Source organism: Martes martes (genome assembly GCF_963455335.1).
Source record: "Martes martes genome assembly, chromosome: 13".
Classification (NCBI taxonomy): Eukaryota; Metazoa; Chordata; class Mammalia; order Carnivora; family Mustelidae; genus Martes; species Martes martes.
In genome coordinates, this window is record NC_137901.1 from 60,727,362 (window position 1) to 60,750,684 (window position 23,323).

A 23,323-nucleotide genomic window follows, 5' to 3' on the forward strand; every position below is an offset into this window, starting at 1 on the left:
CTCTATGAAGTTGACATTATCATGCTCATTTTACTAATACTCGGAACATCAAGTCATTACCATACACACACTAGAGAGGCACAAGAGGAAATTCAAACTAAGTTGTATGACTTAAGAGACTACATATTTCCCACACTACATTGTCTGATATGTCCAAGTTGGCTAACAACTTCCATCTTCATCTGTCACACAAACCTCTTTCATGAAGACCTAGACTATGCTCTAAACAGTCTCTCGGGAACCCCCACTGTAAAGGTCCATTCTTTACATTTAAATCCTTCAACAACTTTATATACAATTTTCATTGCATGTATCATCAAATATATTTTAGAAGCCAGGCAACAATGACATAAAAATAACACATAATTTATTTAAAGCTTTTGAAAAGAAAAAATTCTAGGAGTGCCTGGGTGGCTCAGTTGGTTGCATAACCGACTCTTGATCTCAGCTCAGGTCTTGATCTCAGGGTCATGAGTTCATGCCCCACACTGAGCTTAAAAAAATTTTTTTAATTAAATATTACTTAAAAAATTAAAAATTAGAAAAAAGAAAAAAAAATTCTATTAAGTAGTAATTCCTAGTACCACCTTTATTGGACTATGTATTGTGGAAAGAAAGGTGACCAACTGATGCCTGAGGAGGCTGAGGGAGATGGGCAGGCTTCATTACAAAGATGAAGAAGGAGCACATACACACAAAGGAGTAAAAGGGACTGGTATATCATGAAGGACCAAAAACTGAAAAAGCCTGAAGAAGTCCCAAAACATGCTGAGGCCAGACTCTGAAGAGCCTTGTGTGCTGTGCTCCAGGCACAGGCTACCTCAATGAAGCTCTCTAGAGGACTGACACAAGCACATTTGATTCCAAGAAAATAAGTACCAGCACTAGGGAGCATAGACTTCAATAAAAGCAAGACAACTTAACACACTGAGGCACTAACAGTTTAATCAAGAGACGAGGGCAGAACTAAACAGTGGCAGAAATGCAGAGAGTTACAAGGAAGCATGTCCCAGGTACACACCATCACCAACTTGCGAACCAAGCAGGTGTTGTTCTAGAAACATCCAGAAGGCTCAATCTTTTTCAAACACTAGGTTGACTATCTGTGATTTCAATCTCTTTTAGTCCATCAAGATTTTCAGTTCCTAAACTTGCTAGGACACAACGTTAATTGAGTAAATCCGGCTTTCACACATCTCTAAATTGAAAACAGATCTTTAATCTATTCCTAGGAGTCTCTGCAATGAAAAGCACACCTGGGAAGTATCCTTTAAAAATGTGTAAAATCAATTAATCCATTAATGTACTTTGGAACATGGACATCTTTCCTCTTTAATAGTTTGTATAAAATGAGACATACCAAATCTCAATTTATCAGTAAGTACCTCACCATTTTCCTTGAAACTCAGAATCTTTCCTTTAAGGAAAGACAGAGCCTAAAACATGGAGGGTAGAGGGAGTTGGGGGAAAAGTACTTTCCTTACAACCAGAAGTCCATGGAACACCACAGAAACAAAGTAGACCAAATATTTATTAAAATATTTCTACATTCAAGGACTGTTCTAAGTACTACTAAGGACCCACCATACCCTTGTGGAGCTTACCTTCTCAGAGAGGGAGATAGCAATAAGCAGAACCACCAAGTAAATCATATTTTCTATAGTAACAAATGCTGTGAGGGGAAAAAGTAGTGTGAAGGGGAATAGTCATGCTGGGAGTGGGACAGGCTGCAATTCTAAATAGAGTGGGCAGGGTGGGCCTCACTGAGACAGTGACATTTAAGCAAAGACTTGGAGGAGGTCAATCATATGACTATTTTGGTTAAGAGCATTCCAAGCACAGAGTAAATACCTTAAGGTGGGTGTGTGTGAGGGACACAAATAATGGAGCTTGAGCTAGGTGAACAAAGGGAAGAGAAGCAGCCGGCAGTTTAGGTTCAGAGAATCAAGAAAATCTGTATTGATTCATTAGTCTCACCTCATAAATTCAACACAGAGAAAAAGAGTTTGTACTTCCATCTTTTTAGTGTTTACCTGGAAGAGTGTCCTAAACAATTTAGGTTGGCAAGTGTTCAAGCACTGTTGATACAATAAATTCCAGAAAATGTTCATATTCAAATTATTAAACTATGGTAGAATTTTGTTAGAATGACAAATCACTATTTTTTTAAAAGACTTTATTTATTTATTTGAGAGAGAGAGAGAGGGTGAGCAGCAGGGAGGGAGAGGGAGAAGCGGCCTCCCCCGTGAGCAGGGAGCCCGACACAGGCGCAAACCCAGGACCCTGAGCCGAAGGCAGACATTTAACCAGTGGAGCCAACCAGGCGCCCCGAAAGACAAATCACTACTAAACCATTCTGAAACCAACACGGGAGATGAGATTATGTTAACTGACTAGAAAAGTGACCTAATTCAGCAAAAAGAAAGAACTCAGACACCTCCAGAGCTTTTCACTGTAGATACCTGGAACTTCGGCACACAGGAAAGAATGCTGGTGAGGGAAGGCTAAGGGGCCTAAAAATGTAGATTCCGGTGTCTGTCCTGGCTCTACCAACCTGGGTGACCACAGACACAGCTGTGATTTATATAAAAAAGAGTAACCTGCTCCTTGAGAAACAAGATAAGCATCCAAGTTAGTGAGACACTACACCCTGTGATAACCAGAGGTCACTAGTCCCAGTTTTCTTTTAAGATGAGCTGGCTAGACTAGACCAACCCTTCTTAATTATTTTTAATGAATGACCCTCACTTAATATCCTAAAAGCACCTAGTACAAAACTCTTTGAAAAGTCCCAGTTCATCTTAAAAATGCACAGGAACTTAAAAATTCTACTTCATCACGCATCTGTACTTTAACATATAAGCAACCACAAACTCCCTTCCCCACCTTCTGAGTAAGCAATGGTCCTGAAAGATGTGCCATGTTTCTCCAAGACATTACTCCAGTGCCCTCCCTGTGCACTTCTGCTCTGTCCTCCAGTCCCCCGGGTTAAGCAGTGTACAGCAGAGCTGCCCAAGTGACCAGCTGTGGCTACAGTGGGGACCCTCTGTTAGAAGGCTACTGTTATGGCAAGATATTGACCCACTTGGGCCATGAGGCAGCAGCAGCAACGCCCACACTCGCAGCCACCTGCAGCCTTCTGTTAGAGTGACGTGCTCTATAGCCCAGGACCCTGTCATGTCACCATGTCCTCCCACTGCCTGGCACAGTACCCTCACCGAGTACCCCATTCAAGAAGCACCAAATTAAAAAACCTGGAAAGACACTGGTATAACCCAGACTTTACTCCAATTTCCTGTTTTACAGGTACCCATCTGTGTGGGTGTGTACAGTTCCAGGCCGTTCGATCACATGTGGAGGTTGTGTAACCACCTCCACCACCAAGACACAGTCCTGTTCCATTATCACAAAGATCCTCTGTGCAACCCCTGTAGAGTCACACTGTCCACCAACCCTGTCCCTAACCCATTAATCTGTTCTCCATCTCTATAATCTTATCATTTCAAGAATCCTGTAAAAATGGAATCATACAATATGTAACCTTTGAGACTGGATTTTTTGACTCAGCATGAGTCCTCTGAGACCCACCTGACTTATTGCATGTTATCAATAGCTCATTTGTTCGTACTGTGGAGTAGTATGCAATGGTATGAATACACTCGTCTGCTAACCACTTCACCCACTGATGGACATCTGGGCTGTTTCCAATTTGGAGCTATTACAAGGAAAGCTGCTATGCACATTTCATGAATGCATTTCTGTATGGACAGAAGGTTGCAATTATCTGGGATAAATGCCCAGGAGTGCAATGGCTGGGTTATATAAGGTATGTTTAGCTTTTCAAGAAACTAACAAACAATTTTCCAAAGTGGCCATAGAGTTTCTCACTAGCCTTACAGGAGATCCAGTTTCTGTATTCTTGGAATATTGTGGCCTCATTATTTCAGCTGTTTCAGTGGGTATGTAGCGATCCCTTGCCAACATGGTTTTAATTTTCATTTCCCTAATGGTTAATGATGTTTCCCTAACAGTTAATGATACTTCCCTAACAGTTAAGTACATAAGCATATGAAAAACATCATTATCTGCCATCTGTGTTCATAATCTTTTGCCCGTTTCCTAATTGTGGACTTCTAGTTAACCACAATAGAGCCATCCAAATCATAAAATTAGAGACGCCTGGGTGGCTCAGCTGGTTAAGCATCTGCCTTCGGGTTATGATCCTGGGGTCCTGGGATCAAGTCTTGCATGGGGCTCCTTGCTCAGTGGTGAGTCTGCTTCTCCCTCTGCCTGCTGCTCCCCCTGCCTGTGTGCACTCTCTCTGGCAGATAAAGAAATAAAATCTTTTTAAAAATCATAAAATTAGTAGTGGTACTTTACTAACTCAAACCCCATTCAAGTTTCACCAACAGTCCTATAAAACATTTTTTAAAAAAGGATCCAATACAGGATCACATTACACTTTTTTTAAGATTTTATTTACTGAGAGAGAGCATGTACATGAAAGCCCAAGCATGTATGCATTGGGGGAGGGGCAGAGGGAGAGTTCTGTATTCACTGCGCTCTGTAGGGCAGTTCAGGATTTCAATGTGCTGTGTCCCCTTATTGGTCATGACTACTTGTTTAAGGTTGTGTCTGCCAAACTTATCTGCACAGTTAATACTCCCCTCTTACATTAATCAGTATTTTATAGGAGGGCTTTAAGATTATGTAAATTTTTTGTTCCTCATCAAAGTTTCACCCACCAGGTTTACCATCTATTTCAATATTTATTACTTGCCATCCTACACTAAGGCAGATCTTTCCTTTCTCCCCATTTATTTTTTTTAAAGATTTTATTTCTTTATTTGACAGAGATCACAAATAGGCAAGAGAGGCAGACAGAGAGAGAGGGAGAAGCGGGCTCCCTTCCGAAGGCAGAGTCCCGATGCGGGGCTCGATCCCAGGACCCTGAGATCATGATCTGAGCCGAAGGCAGAGGCTTAACCCACTGAGCCACCCAGGCGCTCCCCCTCCCCATTTATTAATTCATATTTCTTTGTAAGAGTGTAAACCCATGGATTCCTATTTTATTCAGCAGGTTATAATTACTGTTTCTTTCAAATGCTCAAATCACCCCCAGATTTGGCCCAGGGGCTTCAAGATGGTTTCTGTGTCCTTTTGACATAGCTTCATCATTTCTTGAACATCCTTACCTTCTGGGACTACAAGAAACATTCCAGGCTACTCTTATACTTTCCCTGCCCTAGCCCTAGAGTCAGACATTTCTTCAAGGAGCCCTTTTCCTCTTAGTGGAGAATGAAATTTAGATACCAAAAGCTAGGGAAGCCCAATACCAAGAGGGTATCATTGTTCCCAAGACTTCCCAGTGGCCAGGGTTAGGAAATATAAGCATGCACACACACATCTACATTTCTAGGTATCTGCATATCCATATTCACTGAAAATCATGAGTTCATACACTGATTCACTAATTCTAATCTAACCACACAGGGTTCACTCCACCTTTCCTTCATTCTTCAAACATGCCCCTTCTCTCCCCCACCAAGCATGCTTTCCCCCTTATTTACATGCCTTCCACAAGCTGGTCCCCAACCCCAAGGGCTTTTAGACTGAATTATTCAGAGGAGAGAGGGGAGGCTTAATGATGTCTTTAATACCACCTTTACTATCCTACTATTAGAGATAACAGAAACTATATATAATTTTTAAAATATCAATAATACCCTAACTGAAACATGTAAGAAAATAAATGGAAAGTAGTTTATAAAAGATAATATCTATTTTAATATACATATAGTTGAGTAGAAATACATCAGAAGAAAAAAAGCCACCACAAATTTCAAAGTCTTAACAAATAACGAGAAAACCTTTTAGTAAAAAAACTGGTAACAGAATGGATTTGAGAATGTGAAATGCATTTGGTCTTCATTTTTAAACTTTAGATGGAATAAGGAAGAATGTTAGCAAATATTTACGTAAGAGTTACCATAAAATTTAAGTCCTATCTATATTTGCTCTGATTACTATTATACATAACGTTTATCTAAATCTGCACTAAGATGACAAGTAGATTCCTGTCATGTAATAAAGGTCTGTTCTAATAATTCAAAGATCTGTTGTCTTATAATTCTGAGACTACTACAGTGTTTCTTCATAATTCTTTGACTTGCCCGCACATTTTCTGGATTATGAAATAAACAGTATCATCTATAATTATGATGATTTTAAAACACATCCACAATTCCTTGGTAATTCTTCCATCTAACAATGGAGCATCAGTCTTCTTCCCTAGAACCTGGAGAGCCACTAATGAAAAGAATATGATGGAAGTGAGGAAACTTCTAAGTCTAGGTGGTACAAGGCAATGCAGTTTCCAGCTGGCTCTCTCAGAACGCTCACTCCTGAAACCCAGCTTCTATCTGCACGGAAGTCCAGGTCACAGTCATGCCCCATGTAGGTGTTCCAGCTGACAGTCCACAAATTAGTGACGAAGGCCTCAAGGTGACTCGAGCCCCAGCTACCATCTGAATTACAACTGCAGGAAGACCCTGAGCAAAAATCTCCTGAGTCCAACAAACCCCCAGATCTGCAAAGACGATAAATGGTTGCTGTTGTTTTAAGCCACTGTTTTGGGGAAGTCTGGTACACAGCACCAGATAAAACAGCAAGCTTTGTTTCTTTTTATTTCTAATCTGTATGCTTAATTCTTACTCTTCTTGTAGTGGCTAGGACCTAAAGCTTGATGTTAAGTAGAAGCGGTAATAGTGGGCACCCTTATCCTGTTCTTCATTTTTGTTTAAAAAAAAAAAAAAAAGAAAAAGAAAAAGAAAAGGTTTCTAACATGTTATCATTCAGACTTATTTTATTGTAGGCGTCTCTTAGATAGTTTATATTAGGTTACAGAAGTTCCCCTCTCTTTCTAATTTGCTATGTGTTTTGCTTTTATTTTATTTTATTTTTTTTAAGATTTTATTTATTTGACACAAAGAGAGAGAGATCACAAGTAGGCAGAGAGGCAGGCAGAGAGAAAGGGTGGGGAAAGCAGGCTCCCTGCTGAGCAGAGAGCCCGATGTGGGGCTCAATCCCAGGATCCTGATATCATGACCTGAGCTGAAGGCAGAGGCTTAACCCACTGAGCGCCCTGTGTTTTGTTTTTAATCATGAGCAAGCACTGACTTTAAATAATCTTTCTGCCTCTACTGAAATATTCATGACTTTTTCTCCTTTACCTCGTTACTGTGGTGAACCAACATTTTTAAGATTTTATGTAAAAAAAAAAGATTTTATGTTAAGCCACCCTTATACTCCTAAAATAAACTTACAGACTGCTGTATTCAGACTGCTAATCTTTACATCTATATTCATGAGGGAGATATGCCTGTAACTTTTATTCTTATTAAACTTTGCAGGTTTGGCTACCAAAGTTCTGTAACAAGCTCACAGAAAGAACTGGGACCTATTCTTAGCACATTAATTTTTATCATTCTGTTTTAATACACTTAAGACAACATATTTCCTTTTCCTTTTAAGATTTACTTATTTATTTTAGAAAGGGAGTGTGCAAATGAGTGGGGGGAGACCAGAGGGAGAGAGAATCCTGAAACAAACTCCCCGCTGAGTGCACAGCCTGACCTGGGGCTCAATCCCAGGACCCTGAGATCATGACCTGATCAGAATCAAGAGTCAAACATTAACTGACTTGAGCCACCCAGGTGCCCTAAGACAACTTATTTTCTTTGCATTACTGTTTTTCCTGCTTTATTAAAGTTCTGATAAGTAGTATTTTACATATTGTCACTTTTAAGCATTTCAAAATTTCCTTTATGATTTCTTCTTGACCCATAAATTACTTAGAAATCTTTAAATCTCCAAAATTTATGTGACTTTTTATCTTTTTATTAATAATCTATAATTTAATTGCTTTCTGGTCAAAGAACATGGCCCGTAAGACAGCAATTCTTAAACTGTTAAGATTTACTTTACAGCCAAGTCGATGGTCCATTTTTTATAAATAGTCCAAAGTCCAAGATGAAAATGTATTCTCTAATTGTCAGACTCTATATATTGTTCTATATATTGTTCTTATTAAATTAAGCTTAACTGTGTGGTTAAACCTTTTATTTCTTTACTAATATTCTGTCTTATTAAAAAGCTATGAACATGGAATTGTCTATTTCTTCCTGTAATTCTATTCAATTTTGCTTAATATATCTTGAGGTTATTTTATTGTTACACAAATATATTTATTATCAAAATCTCAGGGCTAATACTGGCATTATGTAGCTATACCACTATTACCGCTTCTACTTAACATCAGTAGCTATACCATCTGCTGAGGTGTTTGTTTGTTTGTTTGTTTGTTTTAGGAGGTGGGGAAGCAAAGGAGGTCTGGAAGTTTTCCTTATTTTCCCCTCACCTAGTAACTTTCTATTTTTTAAAAAAGATTTTATTCATTTATTTATTTGAGAGAGAATGATGTAAGGAGACAGTTTAAAAACACAGATTTCCAGACCTACTGAATCAAAATCTAGAAAAAATCTGTTCCATTCCCCTTTACCTTGCTGGTTTTCATGTTTCCTCTCAGAAGCTATTCCTAACTCCTTAGGCACAGCTCCACCAACATACACGGTCCTATCTCACGATACATACAGCACAACAGGTCTGCATTTCCCTCACTATACCGTGAATTATCGAGGGCAGGGTACATATATTCGTGGTATTCTCAGTGCATAGCATAGAGTCAGTCAGCTGTGTAGCTGGTTTTCAATACATGTTTTCTTTCTTTTTTTTTTTTTTAAAGATTTTATTTATTTATTTGACAGACAGATCACAAGTAGGCAGAGAGAGAAGGGAGGAAGCAGGCTCCCTGCTGAGCAGAGAGCCCGATGCGGGGCTCGATCCCAGGACGCCGGGATCATGACCTGAGCCGAAGGCAGCGGCTTTAACCCACTGAGCCACCCAGGCGCCCCTCAATACATGTTTTCTGAACCAAACCAACTGTAGAGTATTATGTATGGAAATACATTTTTAAATTTTATAATGACTGACAGTAAGGAAATGTATATTTGCATAATCTGGGGAGTGGTTTTTTTTTGTGTGTGTGTGTTTTTAAGATTTTATTTATTTATTTGACAGACAGAGATCACAAGTAGGCAGAGAGGCAGGCAGAGAGAGAGAGAGGAGGAAGCAGGCTCCCCGCAGAGCAGAGAGCCCGATGTGGGGCTCGATCCCAGGACCCTGGGATCATGACCTGAGCTGAAGGCAGAGGCTTTAACCCACTGAGCCACCCAGGCGCCCCCCAGGGAGTGTTTTAAATAAAACACACATTCCTGGGCCCGTCTATATTTAACGAGTCATCACCACTATGACCCCCTCCACTGTGTGAGAATAACACCCAAGGCGAAGTGGTGGTGAAGATATTTGGAAGAAGAGGTTTTTGACTAATGTGGGTCAGAAAGGGGAAGATGTTCCAAAAAGGGAATGATATATTAAAAGACACAGAGTTATTAGTAACTGGTCACACTGGGGGGTGCCTGGCTGCCTCAGTCGGTGGAGCATATGATACTTGATCTCCTGGTTGTGAGTTCAATCAAGCCCCATACTGGGTGTAGGGATTACTTAAAAATAAAATCTAAAAAAAAATCTTAGAAACTGGTCACAATGGGAGAACTCTGAGTGTTTCAGTATGACCAAAATCAGTAATTTGTAAGTAGGGCATCTGGGTCGCTCAGTTGGTTAAGTGTCTGCCTTTGGCTCAGGCCATGATCCCAGGGTCCTGGGATGAGTCCAACATTGGGCTCCTTGCTCAGCAGGAAGCCTGCTACTCCTTCTGCCTGCCACTCCCCCAGCTTGTGCCCACTTTCTCTCTCTGACAAATAAATAAATAAAATCTTTAATAATAATTATTATTATTATTTGTGAGAACATGGCTAGAAAAATCAAGCGGTATGTGAAGGTTTGGCCTCCAAAAGGTCTTGTATGATAATGCTACAAAAGCAATTTCTCATAAAACTCATGGAACGCTACTGGAGAGGGGAAAACAGAAGTGCATTTTACAAAGATTACCCTGGATACCACATGGAGAATGGACTGAAATGGGAAAAGAACAGAGACAAGGAGACAAGTTAAGAGGTTATTATAATAATTCAGAAGAGGAAGAGTGAGTGCCTGAACCAAGTCAGCACAAACAGTGAAGAAGAGATTTAAAACACAGTGTCGGGGGACCTGGGTGGCTCAGTGGCTTAGCACTTGACTCTTGATTTTGGCTCCGGTCATGATCTCAGGGGTGTGAAATAGAGCCCTGCGTTGGACTCCGTGCTAGGCATGGAGCCTGCCTGGGATTCTCTCTCCCTCTCCCTCTGTTCCCTGCACCCCTCCCCCCCAGCCCAGTGCACATGCCTGCTCTCTCTCTCTCTCTCAAAAATCAAATTTAATTTAAAAAATAAAACACATTATGGAAATTGAATTGTAATTACTTAACTATCAAGTAGATATGAGAGCTGAATCAGAGAGGGGTCTGAGTTTCTAGCTGCAGCAATATGAGTCAATAATAGTACCATTTATGAATATGGGGACTAGAGCAGAAAAAGCAGGTCTCAGGGTTGGGACCGATGGGGAGGAATGTTACATCAGTATCTAGACATCTACTAGATCTAGACATCTAGACATCAGTATCTAGACTACTACATTACATCTACTGAGTCTGAGGCAGCTAGAAGACATCCACACAGAGATGAGTGCCTTGCAAAAATGGATCTATAGCTAAGAAAGACCTAGGCTACAGATGAGATTTAGGGTGACAAGCACATGGTAACCAAACCTAGAGAAGATGAGACCATTCATAGAAGTGTCCGAGTGAGAAGGAGAGGAAGACAGTCGACTGATGAAGAGAAGCTCTGAAAATGCCTGATTAGCCAGAGAATAATAGCAAAATAGAAAAAATATGGTGTTAGGAAAGGAAGGCAGAATCAACAATGTCAAAAGTCATAGGGATAAGAAAAGAAACCAATGGAAAGTCCCTCATTGCATGTGAAAACTAGAAAGCTTGAAAACAGTACTTTAGAATAAAAGTTTCAGAGGGGAGGCTGGGGTAGAACCACAGGCCAAAGAATGTACAAGCACAAGTGACGAGGATGGAGACAAATAATATGGTGTCTTTTTTTTTTTTGAGACTCTGTATGCAAACGTGTGCATGTACTCATGTCCACATAGGTGACAGAGTAAGTGGAGCTGAGGTGTAGTAGGAGGGTTGAGATGAGAAGAGGCTGAAGCACATTTACATAATATGGGAAAGGAGCTACTGGAAAGAGGTTGAAGATAGGAGTAAGAGTGGTGTTGAGAGCAAATGAGGTCCCAGAGGAGGAATGAGGCATCTGGATACAACCCTAGGACAGGAGAGGGAAGGCTTTATTTCCTGGGACTTCAGGAAAAGATGAGTGCAGAGAGAAGTAAGTTTCCAGGTGGTAGAACATGAAGTTGAAGAGTTATTTCTGGATTTTTAAAATGTTTCTCTACAGAACTGAAGGCAGATCACGTTCTGCGAGTGGTGGGTGTGGGGGTGGTTTGAGAGCTGGTTTCCTTTGGGACAAGTCATAGCGGAGGGGCAGTGGGACTGACAAGGGGCACGGAGGAAGAGAATGGGGCAGCCCAGCCCCAGTCAGCGCCTGAGCCTACCCAAGGCATACACGTAAGCCCAGAGTTTACAGAAACTGAACGACTATCTGACATTAGGTGTCACAGGGTAGGAAGAATTAAAGAGCCACAGAGATGATCTTTCTAACATATCAGAACAGCAAGAAAGTTATTAAGTAATAATAACTTAATAATAATAATAACTTATAATATAATAACTTATAATAATAACTTAGTAGGGTGGGGAAGGAAGTAAGGTACTATAATAAATGAAAAAGTCAACAAACTGAAGATCCTGATGAAGTCAAAGGGCTGGGAAGACAGAAAGTAGCCCTCAAGGTAGCACCATTTAAGATTTCGGGTTGAGAGCTAAAGAGGTCCAGAACTGTATGGCTACGTCATCACGTGGTTCCTTCCCAGAGCCACAGTCCCATCCAGGCACAAAGAAAGAGGTACTGAGAGAAGAGGGCGAAGAGGAAGATAGGGTATGGGTCCTGAGCATTCTAAGCTGAGAGGAGACTGTGGTGCAGGGACTGTGAAGTCAGGTGAGGACAGGTACGAGAGTGGTGATCAGTACCTGGATGGCACAGCCTAAGAGCAGATCGCTTTAACTTGCAGGTTGGAGAGTTAGGGCTGAGTTAGGAAACTCAGGTTACAGGGGAAGCAAGGACAAGTAGCCTCTACCTGGGAGACACAGAAAGGTACTTTACTTGGGGGAGAGCCAGGCTTCAGCGAGAAGATGCAAGGAGAAGGTTCGCTGCGTGGCAGGCTCACAGGGGAGTGCAGCTCTGGGGCACACCACAAACAGCAGCAGTGGGAGAGACAGCAGGGGGCAATGGGCCACATCTCCTCTGAGGAAGAAATGACTTCTCCTAAAACTAGGTACCTATGCTAGGTGAATGGCCTTCTTCCTGAGAAGACATACAGAAAGAAGAGCCCAAGCTAGTGAGGATGGAGGTGGGGTTAGTAAATACACCACAAACCGAGCTCTCCTGGCAGCCTTCAACCTGACATGTCCGACAGGCAGCTGGGTACACGAGTCTAACATCTGAGACAAATCACAAGTTTCACTGACTTGTATACTTGAGAAGAATTTAAGCCGCAAATGTCTTACTTTTAAGTGTCTCAGTTCCAATTTTTAACAATTCCTCCATTTAGAGCAATTTGATCAAACTATTGAGGGGATTCAAACATACTTTATCACATCCAAAGACTGCAATCACAACAGATTTATGTAAAATTCAAAGACAGCTCAGGGCTTGGCATAGGGGAGGAAGGGAGCAGGTTGGCTGGGGCCCTCAAGAGGGATCTTGAGGTGGCGCTCTTCCCCTGGTCTGTACCCAGACTGTGGTGGAGACGCCGCACTCTACCATGTAACAGAGCTGAGCAGAACCTAACACAGCCACAAGTGAGGGCAAGTGACACTGGGGAGATCTGGATGGATCGCATCCATGTCTACTTCCTGGTAGCAGTTATGCCAAGATGTTAGCACTGGGGAGAACCAGGGGAAGGGTATGCAGGATCTCTGAGTGCTACTTCTCACAACTGTATCCATATCTACAGTTGTCAAAAGAAGCTTGGGTTGTTGTTGTTGTTGTTGTTGTTTTAAATTAGAGGCAACAAAGCAAGGTGTACAACTGGGACACACTGTCTTCAAAACTCTGGGACACACTGTCTTCAAAACTCAGGGTAAATACTAAAGATTAGTAGTCTAGCTCAATGATACTCAACAGAAATTTGGAGAGGGTGAAGGGGCACCTAAATGTTAGAACCATTGCCCACGCCCCCATTTCCTGCACACACACCAACACCAGAATTGTTGCCATGGTGAGCCAGGTTTCAGAAGTTTGTCTATCTTCAAGTGCACTGCAAGTAAAGAAGAACAAAAAACCACTCTCTGAGGGGCGACTTATTTCTACAAATGCTACTAACTGGTAAGAAAAACATGAAAGAGAAACATATTATTTAGAAAGTAATTTATAATAAACATGAAATATTTTTGAGATTACTTCTCATTTGATTTGTCCAAAATTAGCCAATACACTTTTTCATGGAAATGTACTTGATCAACAGAAAGAAGAGTGTTCTGCTCCTTTAAGAAAGAAAGTATGGACCTTTTCCCCAGTACATTTTCTCCCCCCCCCTTTTTTTAAGATTTTGTTTATTTATTTGGCAGAGAGAGAGATCACAAGTAGGCAGAGAGGCAGGCAGAAAGAGGGGAAAGCAGGCTCCCTGCTGACCAGAGAACCCGATGCAGGGCTCGATCCCAAGACCCTGAGATCGTGACCTGGGCCAAAGGCAGAGGTTCAACCCACTGAGCCACCCAAGCGCCCCTCCCCCAAGTACATATTCAGTGGGATATCCATACCGTCCTAACGAGGAAGACAATGTATATAAGGGTATATAATCTGTAGCCTTGAGTAGAGTGAGATTATTCAGCCTACACAGGAGGTCTCAGCACACTAGCACCATACCCTCGTCAACTAGCAGAAAGAATCACAAACAAGTAGGAACCAAAATGTAATAAACTCAGTATTTTTTTTTTTTACGTCCCTACTAACAAGCAGCCCTAAAGAAAAGAACCATGCCCACTAAAATCTAATATGGAATAACACTGTAGAATAGTAAGGCAGCCTAATTTAGTATTTGAACAAATGGTATCAATCAGAACAAAAATTAAAATCACGTCAGGATAAACACATTTTTAAAGCTGTGGTATGACACCTATTCACAGAATTGTGTACATGCATGACTATGTGTATCAGAATCCAAATGTTCAACCACAAGTGAACTGTTACATAAAAGAATGGCATATTCAAAGCCTCTATCAAAGCCACTGAAAGACTTATGATCGGAAAATGCTTACAATGTATTGTGAGGTGGGAAAAGAGCTACAATTAATATGTGAAGGCTTCTAATTTTAAATTTAAAAGAATGTGTATAGGGGTGTGTGGGGACTCAGTCAGTTAAGCATCTGACTCTTGGGTGACTCTCGGTTTCAGCACAGGTCATGATCTTAGGACTGAAAGACAGAGCTGCATGTCAGGCTCAGTGCTCAGCATGGAGCCTGCATAAGATTCTCTCCTTCTCCCTATGCTCCTCCCCTTTGCATGCACACTCATGCTCTCTCTCAAATAAATTAAAAATTTAAATAAATAAAAGAATGTACATATGTTTATTCAGAAAAAATAAAAAAAAATAAACCCAGAAGTTTTTAATTTGTTTTTAAATCATGAGGTTTTTTTCTTTTACACATTTCTATTTTAAAAGTTTTCTACAGAGAGTATATACTACTTTTATAATGTGGGGGAAAAAAGAAAACTAAACTGATAAATATTTTCAGTAATATTTAAAAGGCTATGGAATAATAAGAAATTTACATATATGAATACACACACATATATGTGATTACCATTAATTTTTAAAAAGAGAATTATGCATAAGAAAAATAGTAAGAAATACACTGAAATAAGTGGCTGTGTTTGAAGGATGCAATAATTATGGGCAATTTTCCTTCCTTCTACTATTTTGTGTCTTGAAATTTTTCTTTAAAGAACATGTATTATGTTAATATAAGGAAAACCACTGTACTTATCAACCCTAATCCCAAACCTTCTTTTTCATTGTATTTTGCCTCCTAAAACAAACCCACAAATATACACATGCACACAAACCCAAAGTACTTACATGGGCTTACGTCTCTGTATCTGTTTCGATTTCTGTTTTCTGGAAACTTGGCCACTCTATGAGGATAGTCATGGGACTCATTGCGAATTTCCTTAAAATAACAAAAATACATTTTAATATTCCTCTTAAATTGAGCAAAACAGATACTTTCCAGTATAAAGTAACATTTATCAAGCACTGATGAAATGCCAAGTACAACACAGAGCTGACTGTCTACATTATCTCATTCAGTTCTTCCAACATCAACAGGAAAAACTATCATCCCTGTTTTATGTGTGAGGGATGACAGGCTTCGAGAGGTTAAACAATCTGCCAAAGGTCATAACGCCAGTAAGTGCCAGACCTCAGGACTGAACAAGGTCCTTCAGGCACAGTGTCTCTGCTCTGGATGTATTCATATATTGCCACGTAATGATTCAACCCCTAAAAGCAACATTAGACACTTTATGTAACACAGAACTAATGCAATGGATATATCTAAGGCTAATCACATCAAACTCTGATTTCTTACTAAACTCTCAATAATCTCTACCTCTATTTTGGAGTTTCTGTCTTAAAACTTTCATCTATTTCTTCACCTTCATGCCATATTACTGTTACTTTGAGTCCAGAAATACCCTCAAATTTTATTTCTAGAGCCATAAATGCTTAGCAACCACCACTAGGTCAGAAACTCATTTTAGGACCCTTACAGTTCTCTGTGTTCCACTGGGGAAGAAATTCTGTGAGGGTATGGCTGCACTAAGCACTCTGCTATCTGGTGTATCCAGCATGAACAGTTTGGTTTTTTTTTTCACTCAAATAGAACACATTATTCTGAGAATGCGGGCCAAACCAGAAACACCCAAAAAAGTGTGCATCAACAGCAAAAATTAATTTGATTTGTTTTCACACTATCACATGTGAGAAAAAGCATTTTAAAAGTGAGGCGCCACATGATTTTATAAATTAAGCATAAATAAATTACTCAAGTCACTTGACAAATGCTCCTACTATGGATTCCCTGGCCTCTTGTATGCCACCAGCCCCAGAACAAGTAACTTTCTAGTTTGTATTTTCACCCACTGGGCCTTCTAAGATGCAGAGAGTAGGGAACACAGACCACCTCTCAGTGGGTCACACTGTGTGTGCAAAGAACATGTGGAACACAACCTATGTTGTTATTGCCACTTTGGAAAATGCAATCTGCCACAAACACACAACAGAAACACATACACATGCACGCTATAATTGTTGCTACTGATTTTTTAATGCTTCTCTCTCATCCAGCAGTCTTACTGAGCTCTCTAATATTCTGTAGTGGCTCTGGATTTCTCAGTATTACCAAACAGTTGTAATTCTGTCTCTTCCCTGTATTTTTTTTATTTCTTATTTCTTTTTCTTATCTAATCCCATTGGCTAAAATTGATTATTCAATGTCATATAGATATATTTTCCCCCCTGATTTTGAAACAACTGCTACTAAGGTTTAACCATTAGGCATAATATTTGCTTTGGGTTTCTGATCAATAGATACCCTTTTCAAGTTAAGATACTTCTCTTCAATTTCTAGTTGGCTAAACATTTTTTATCATGAGTGGGTATTGAACTGTATTCAGTGTTTTCCCTGCATTTATGGAAGTGATCATACAGCTGTTCTCCTTTACTCAGGTAGGTGTTGAATTACAATTTACACATTTGCACTTAGTAATATGCTTTTAAAGTTCCTCCATGTCCTTTCATGGCTTGATAGCTCATTTCTTTTTAGTGCTGAATAATATCCCATTGTCTAGATGTACCACCATTGTTTTAAGATGTACGCATTTACATTTCTGCAAGGAAGACATCCAGATGGCCAACAGACACATGAAAAAATGCTCCACATCACTCGGCATCAGGGAAATACAAATCAAAACCACAATGAGATACCACCTCACACCAGTCAGAATGGCTAAAATTAACAAGTCAAGAAATGACAGATGCTGGCGAGGATGCGGAGAGAGGGGAACCCTCCTACACTGTTGGTGGGAATGCAAGCTGGTGCAACCACTCTGGAAAACAGTGTGGAGGTTCCTCAAAAAACTGAAAATAGAGCTACCCTACGACCCAGCAATTGCACTCCTGGGTATATATCCTAAAGATACAAACGTGGTGCTCCGAAGGGGCACGTGCACCCGAATGTTTATAGCAGCAATGTCCACAATAGCCAAACTGTGGAAAGCGCCTAGATGTCCATCAACAGATGAATGGATAAAGAAGATGTGGTATATATACACAATGGAATACTATGCAGCCATCAAAAGACATGAAATCTTGCCATTTGCGACGACGTGGATGGAACTAGAGGGTATCATGCTTAGCGAAATAAGTCAATCGGAGAAATATAACTATCATATGATCTCTTTGATATGAGGAAGTGGAGATGCAAGGTGGGGGGGTTTGGGGGGAGGTAGGAAAAGAAAAAATGAAAAGATGGGATTGGGAGGGAGACAAACCATAAAAGACTCAATCTCAAGAAACAGACTGAGGGTTGCGGGGGGGAAGGGGGATGGGAGAGGGTGGTGGGGAAATGGACATTGGGGAGGGTATGTGCTATGATGAGTGCTGTGAAATGTGTAAACCAGACGATTCACAGACCTGTACCCCTGGGGATAAAAATACATTATATGTTTATTAAAATAAAAAAAAATTAAAAAAAAAAAAAGATGTACGCATTTATGTTTTTAAGTTAAACTGACCCCTAATTTTCTATTTTCATATGACTTAATTCAGTTCCAGTATCAAAGTTATATAGCCTCATATATTAATTTGGACAGAAATATTACCTTTCAGTTTCAAAAACTTTTCCAAGAAAGCATGTAACAAATGTAATTAGCTGAAAAGATGAAAAAGTGTCAACTATTCCAACACATTAATTATATTAAGTTTTTATATGTTAAGTAATAAATTTTACATGTAAAATTAAATACATTCAGGTCTAGGCTTATATTTATTTGATAACTTCATACACTTTATAGAGTTGAAACACTACAAAGTAATTTTTTTAAAAGATTTTATTTATTCATTTGAGAGAGATACAGAGAGAAGAGAGCACAAGCAAGGGGAGCACCAGAGGGAGGGGGAGAAGCAGACTCCTTGCTGAGCTGGGAGCCTGACATGGGGCTTGATCCCAAGACCTGGAGATCATGACCTAAGCCAAAGGCAGTCGTTAAACCATATGAGTCACCCAAGCGCCCCTACAAAGTAATTTTATATTGCAAATTAGTAACTGACATAAAAGAAAAATATTAATTTAAAATAATACTAAAACAGGGACACCTGAATGGCTCAGTTGGTTAAGTGTCTGCCTTTGGCCCAGGTCACCATCCCAAAGTCCTGGTACTGAGCCCTACATTAGGTTCCCTGCTCAGCAGGGAGCCTGCTTCGCCTTCTACCCCCACCCCCAACTTGTGCTCTCTCTTGCTGGTGCGTGCGCTCTCTCAATAAATAAAAATCTTTTTTAAAAAATTAAAAATTACAAAATAAAAACATACTAGAACAGTTTTCTGTTAATAGCTTTTCTGTATCAAATAAAGAGAAAACAAATTGGCAAGAATAAAAAATTCTGGTAACACTAGGCAGATTATAGTATTCTCATACATTATTGCTGTATGTAAACAGATACAATGTTTGGGAATGATTTAATAAGATCATAAATTTGACCCACCAATTTTATCCTCCAGGAATTTATATCACATAGCCACACACCTGTGTGCAAAGATTTATGGACAAGGATGTTCACTGTACATAAGAGTGAAAAATTAGCAAAAATGTTAAGTGATCTTCAGGAGTGAACTGGTGAGATAAATTATAAGGCACCAATGCCTTATAACTTATAAGGGAAAAGGAAACAAGGAAAAAGGACAAGTGCTACACATAGTGATATGAAAAAATTTCAAGGAAACAATGAAATGAACAATTTCACTGCATAGTGAAAAAAGTACAAAACAATATTGCACTCATGGTGGGGAGGGAACAATCCACTCAAACATAAATATGCCCAGAATACAGTGAATAATTCTAGGAGGATGAGAAATTAGTAAATTTTGGAGGGAAGGCTGAACATCTGGGGGAGGGTACAGATTTATGCAATAAAAATTTATTTTCATTGTGAAATATTTCAAATAGAAAAAAATACATATAATATCACACTCATTTTACCATCAGTGAGATTAAACACTTATTGCCACTTTGACTATCTGCTTCAAATCTTTATTTTTTTTTAATTTATTTATTTGAGAGAGAGATAAATTTTATTTATTTTATTTATTTATTTATTTATTTATTTTAGAGAGTATGTGTGTTTGCACACACAAGTGAGAGAAGGGGGAGTGGGAGAGAGAGAATCTCAAGCCGACTCCACACTAAGCATGGAGCCGCCTTCATGGGGCTCAATCCCACGGTCCTGAGATCACGACCTGAGCAGAAATCAAGAGTCAGACACTTAACTGACTAAGCCACCCAGGTACCCCAAACCCAACATATTTCTTAAGTTTATTCTTAAGTATTTAAAAAAAATTTTATTTTAACTGATCTCAATAGGACTACACTTTTTTTCTCCCTTAATCAATGAGGATGGATTTCATACTATTACATTCCCTCACACTGACCATCTTTACAGTTCCAAAATAAATTTGGGAATGGTGTTCTAACTGTATCTCTAGATAATACCTCATAATATCACTAGAATTTTAGGATCATAATCATAAGTAAAATTAAACTGCCTATTTGGAAGGGGAAGGGAAGATGCTTACTCATCTATTTTTATCTTTCCTTTGTATTCAATCTGACCTTCTAAAGCTTTATTTTACTTTATTGTTTTTCTAGCTTGAATGAAATGCTTGCTTAGCCCACTGGATATCCTTTTCTTTCCTTCTTGCTTTAGAGACTGGTCAAATCCTATTAAGCTTAGAACAGTGCCATCTCATTATTTTCTAGAGTCTCTAATGGCATATTGATTTCTTCTTTTACCCAAAAATGATTCGCAATGGCTGCTGTTTTCTATATGCTTCTTTCTATATGCTTCCTTATTTCCTTTTCCCTGTTTTTTTTCTGTATTAATCAAGTTTTCTTTGTTCCTCTTTCCCTCTAGTAATTTAGAAGTAAAAGTACCATTCCTATTCTACTGGGAATCAGTCTTAAAATTTTGTAAAAGCCATGTTTGAACTTGTATTTTTCTACTAATGTGAAAGCATCTATCAATAAATCCCTACTAGTAGGAGTGCCTGGGTGACTCAGTCGGTTAAGTGTCTGCCTTCAGCTCGGATCATGATCTCAGGGTCCTGGGATGAAGCCCCAAGAGCAGGGAGCCTGCTTCTCCCTCTCCCTCTTTCAAATAAATAAATAAAATCTTTTTTAAAAATCCCTACTGATAAAATCTATAGTACAATTATCATATTTCACTTCCTTCTTCCTACAGCCCAATCCCCCATATTTTCTTGAAATAATCTAGAACTTCGGATCCGTATTTTTTACATTTTCAATTATTTCAAAATTAATTTCTTACCACTTGCAGTAAGGTTTACAACAGTATTTATAATTATTTAACGTTAACTCTAGAGTTTACCTGGCTTCACTGCCCAAACCTACGTTCTATACCTATTTCATTTCTCTCAGCTCTTGGGTGACATTTCTCCATTATCTTCCGGCATACAACGTCAGAGTGCATAAGTCTGATGCAAAACTGACAGGTTCTTCTCTAAACATAACTTGTTTTTCTACCTTACAGGGTTTTGTCTTCTATCCTGTTACTTGGAAAATTCATCAAGACACACCTAGGTTTTTATGCTTTTTTAATATATTCTTGGTGAGGACTTTGTGGTCCCCTTTAATCTTGAAATTCAAGGATTTCTTCAGCTCAGAAATACTCTTCCATTTATGTCTTTGGTCCCTGCTTCATCTCAGGGTCCTCTGTTCTCTTTCAGAACAACCTAACACAGAGATTTGAGACTTTCATGTGTTTTAAGTGTTCTCTCATAATTTTCACTTTAAATATCTCTTTCCTGAATTCAGATTTTTCTCATGCTAACTTGGTATTCCGCACTATCTATTTTGCTAGTGAATCTTAAGGTTTTTTTCAACAATTATGTTTTATAAGTTTAAGAATTCCTTTCTGTTCTTGGTTTATTTTTATAACCTGCTCTTGTTTTGGGAATCTGAATTCCAGTTTTCCCTATTTCATATACTATTCCACATGCTCTAAATGATCCAACTAATCTCACTTTCTTGAGGTGTTGAACTTTCCATATGTCTAACATTTGTTTGTTCATCTTCACAGAAAGTACAGGCATCAACTCTCACCCAAGCTTTTGTAGATGCTCACACTGTTTTATATCAAAATTCCCTAAGTCTTGGAATTAGAGGAAACTGGTCAAGATACAAACTTCCAGTTATAAGTAAAATAAGTATTACAGAGTTAATGTACAACAGAATGACTAGAGCTTAACACTACTACGTGATACAGAGAAAAGTTACTGAGATTAAATCCTAAAAGTTCTCATCACAAGGAGAAAACTGTTTTCCTTCCTGTCTTTTCCTTTTATTCTATTTATATGAGAAGATGGATGTTAGCAGAACCTATGTGGTAATCATTTTACAATACATATAAATCAAACCACCATGCTGTACATGCCTTAAATGTAAACAGTGATGTACATATCAGTCATTTCTCAAGAAAACTGAAAGAGAAAAAAGAAAAAACCAAAAAAACCGTCTAAGTCTCAAGTATATGGGTAAGACCCTTCTCTGGTGCCAAATAATAATGCAGATTTTTCTTCTTATCACTCATTTCGGTCATTTCAATAATAAGTAAGAACAACAACAACAACAACAAAAAAAACAAAAAAAATCTATTGCATGGGATTAAGAACCTGAAAAATTATATCCATTTCTCATGATCTATCACTGTTCTTGTTGTCAATGTTTACAGCTATTTGTACCACTGTATCTAACAACCTTCTCTTTTTTTATACTCAGACCTCAGAATTTTCCTTAAGACTATCTTAAGTGCTGTAAGAAAAGTATGCTCACATTTAAAATAAACACAGAGGGATGCCTGTGTGGCTCAGCTGGTTAAGCATCTACCTTTGGCTCAAGTCATGATCCCAGGGACCTGGAATGGAGTCCCACATGGCAAGGGGCTCCCTGCTCAGCGGGGAGCCTGCTTCTCCCCCTCCCCCTCCCCCTGCTTGTGCACTCTGTCAAATAAATAAATAAAACCTCAAATAAATACACACACACACACACACACACACACACACAGATATATATATATACAAAATAAACATGGAAAGTAGATTTACTTTCTTGAATAGACCCAAAAGATGAATAGACCCAAAAGATGACCAGGAGGGGCACCGGCCTGGCTCAGCTGGTGGAGCATGCAACTCCTGATCTCTGGGTTGTTAAGTTCGAGTCCCACACTGGGTGCAGAAACTTAAAATAAATGAAGACTTACCAAAAAAAAAAAAAAAAAAAAAAAAAAAAAAGAAAAGAAAAAAAAGAATAACCAGGAGTATGCCACATAAACAAGTAGAGAATGACAGGTCTAAGTAGACAAAACAGCTCGTACCAAGTCACTAAAATGCAAAAGTACATAAAAATAAACAAATGACAAAATAAATAAATAAACAAATGAAAGAATGAATAACTGATGTCTTGCAAGAAGCATAAGCAGCACAGAACTTGTGGTGCACAAGAGAGGAAAATGCAAGAAATAAGGATGAACAGGCATAGAGATGAGATTATACAGGCATTTGTTCATGCTTCATTCACCCAATATACATAAAAGAATTCTGCAAATTATAAGGATGGTACTCTAAATGGCAGAAAGAGGGAGGAAAAAGGGATGGGATATTCAGCAAACAGTATGATAAAAGCAGGCAATTATTTAGGGAAAAAAAAAACTGGTCAGGAACAAGACAAGGATTCCCAATTTCACCACTTCTTTTTTTTTCCCCCAGGATTTTATTTATTTATTTAAAAA

At 39.1% G+C, this 23,323-nt stretch overlaps 1 protein-coding gene across 2 annotated transcripts in view; it reads right to left on the reverse strand.

Moving 5' to 3' along the window:
- Nucleotides 1-23,323, reverse strand: part of PTPN2 (protein tyrosine phosphatase non-receptor type 2) — a 79,961-nt gene that overhangs the window by 42,967 nt on the left and 13,671 nt on the right. For both annotated transcript variants that reach the window (XM_080821025.1, XM_080821024.1), the window contains exon 2: nucleotides 15,322-15,412. In XM_080821025.1, coding sequence (XP_080677151.1) covers nucleotides 15,322-15,412 — 91 coding nt within the window. The remainder of the gene's footprint in view (nucleotides 1-15,321; nucleotides 15,413-23,323) is intronic.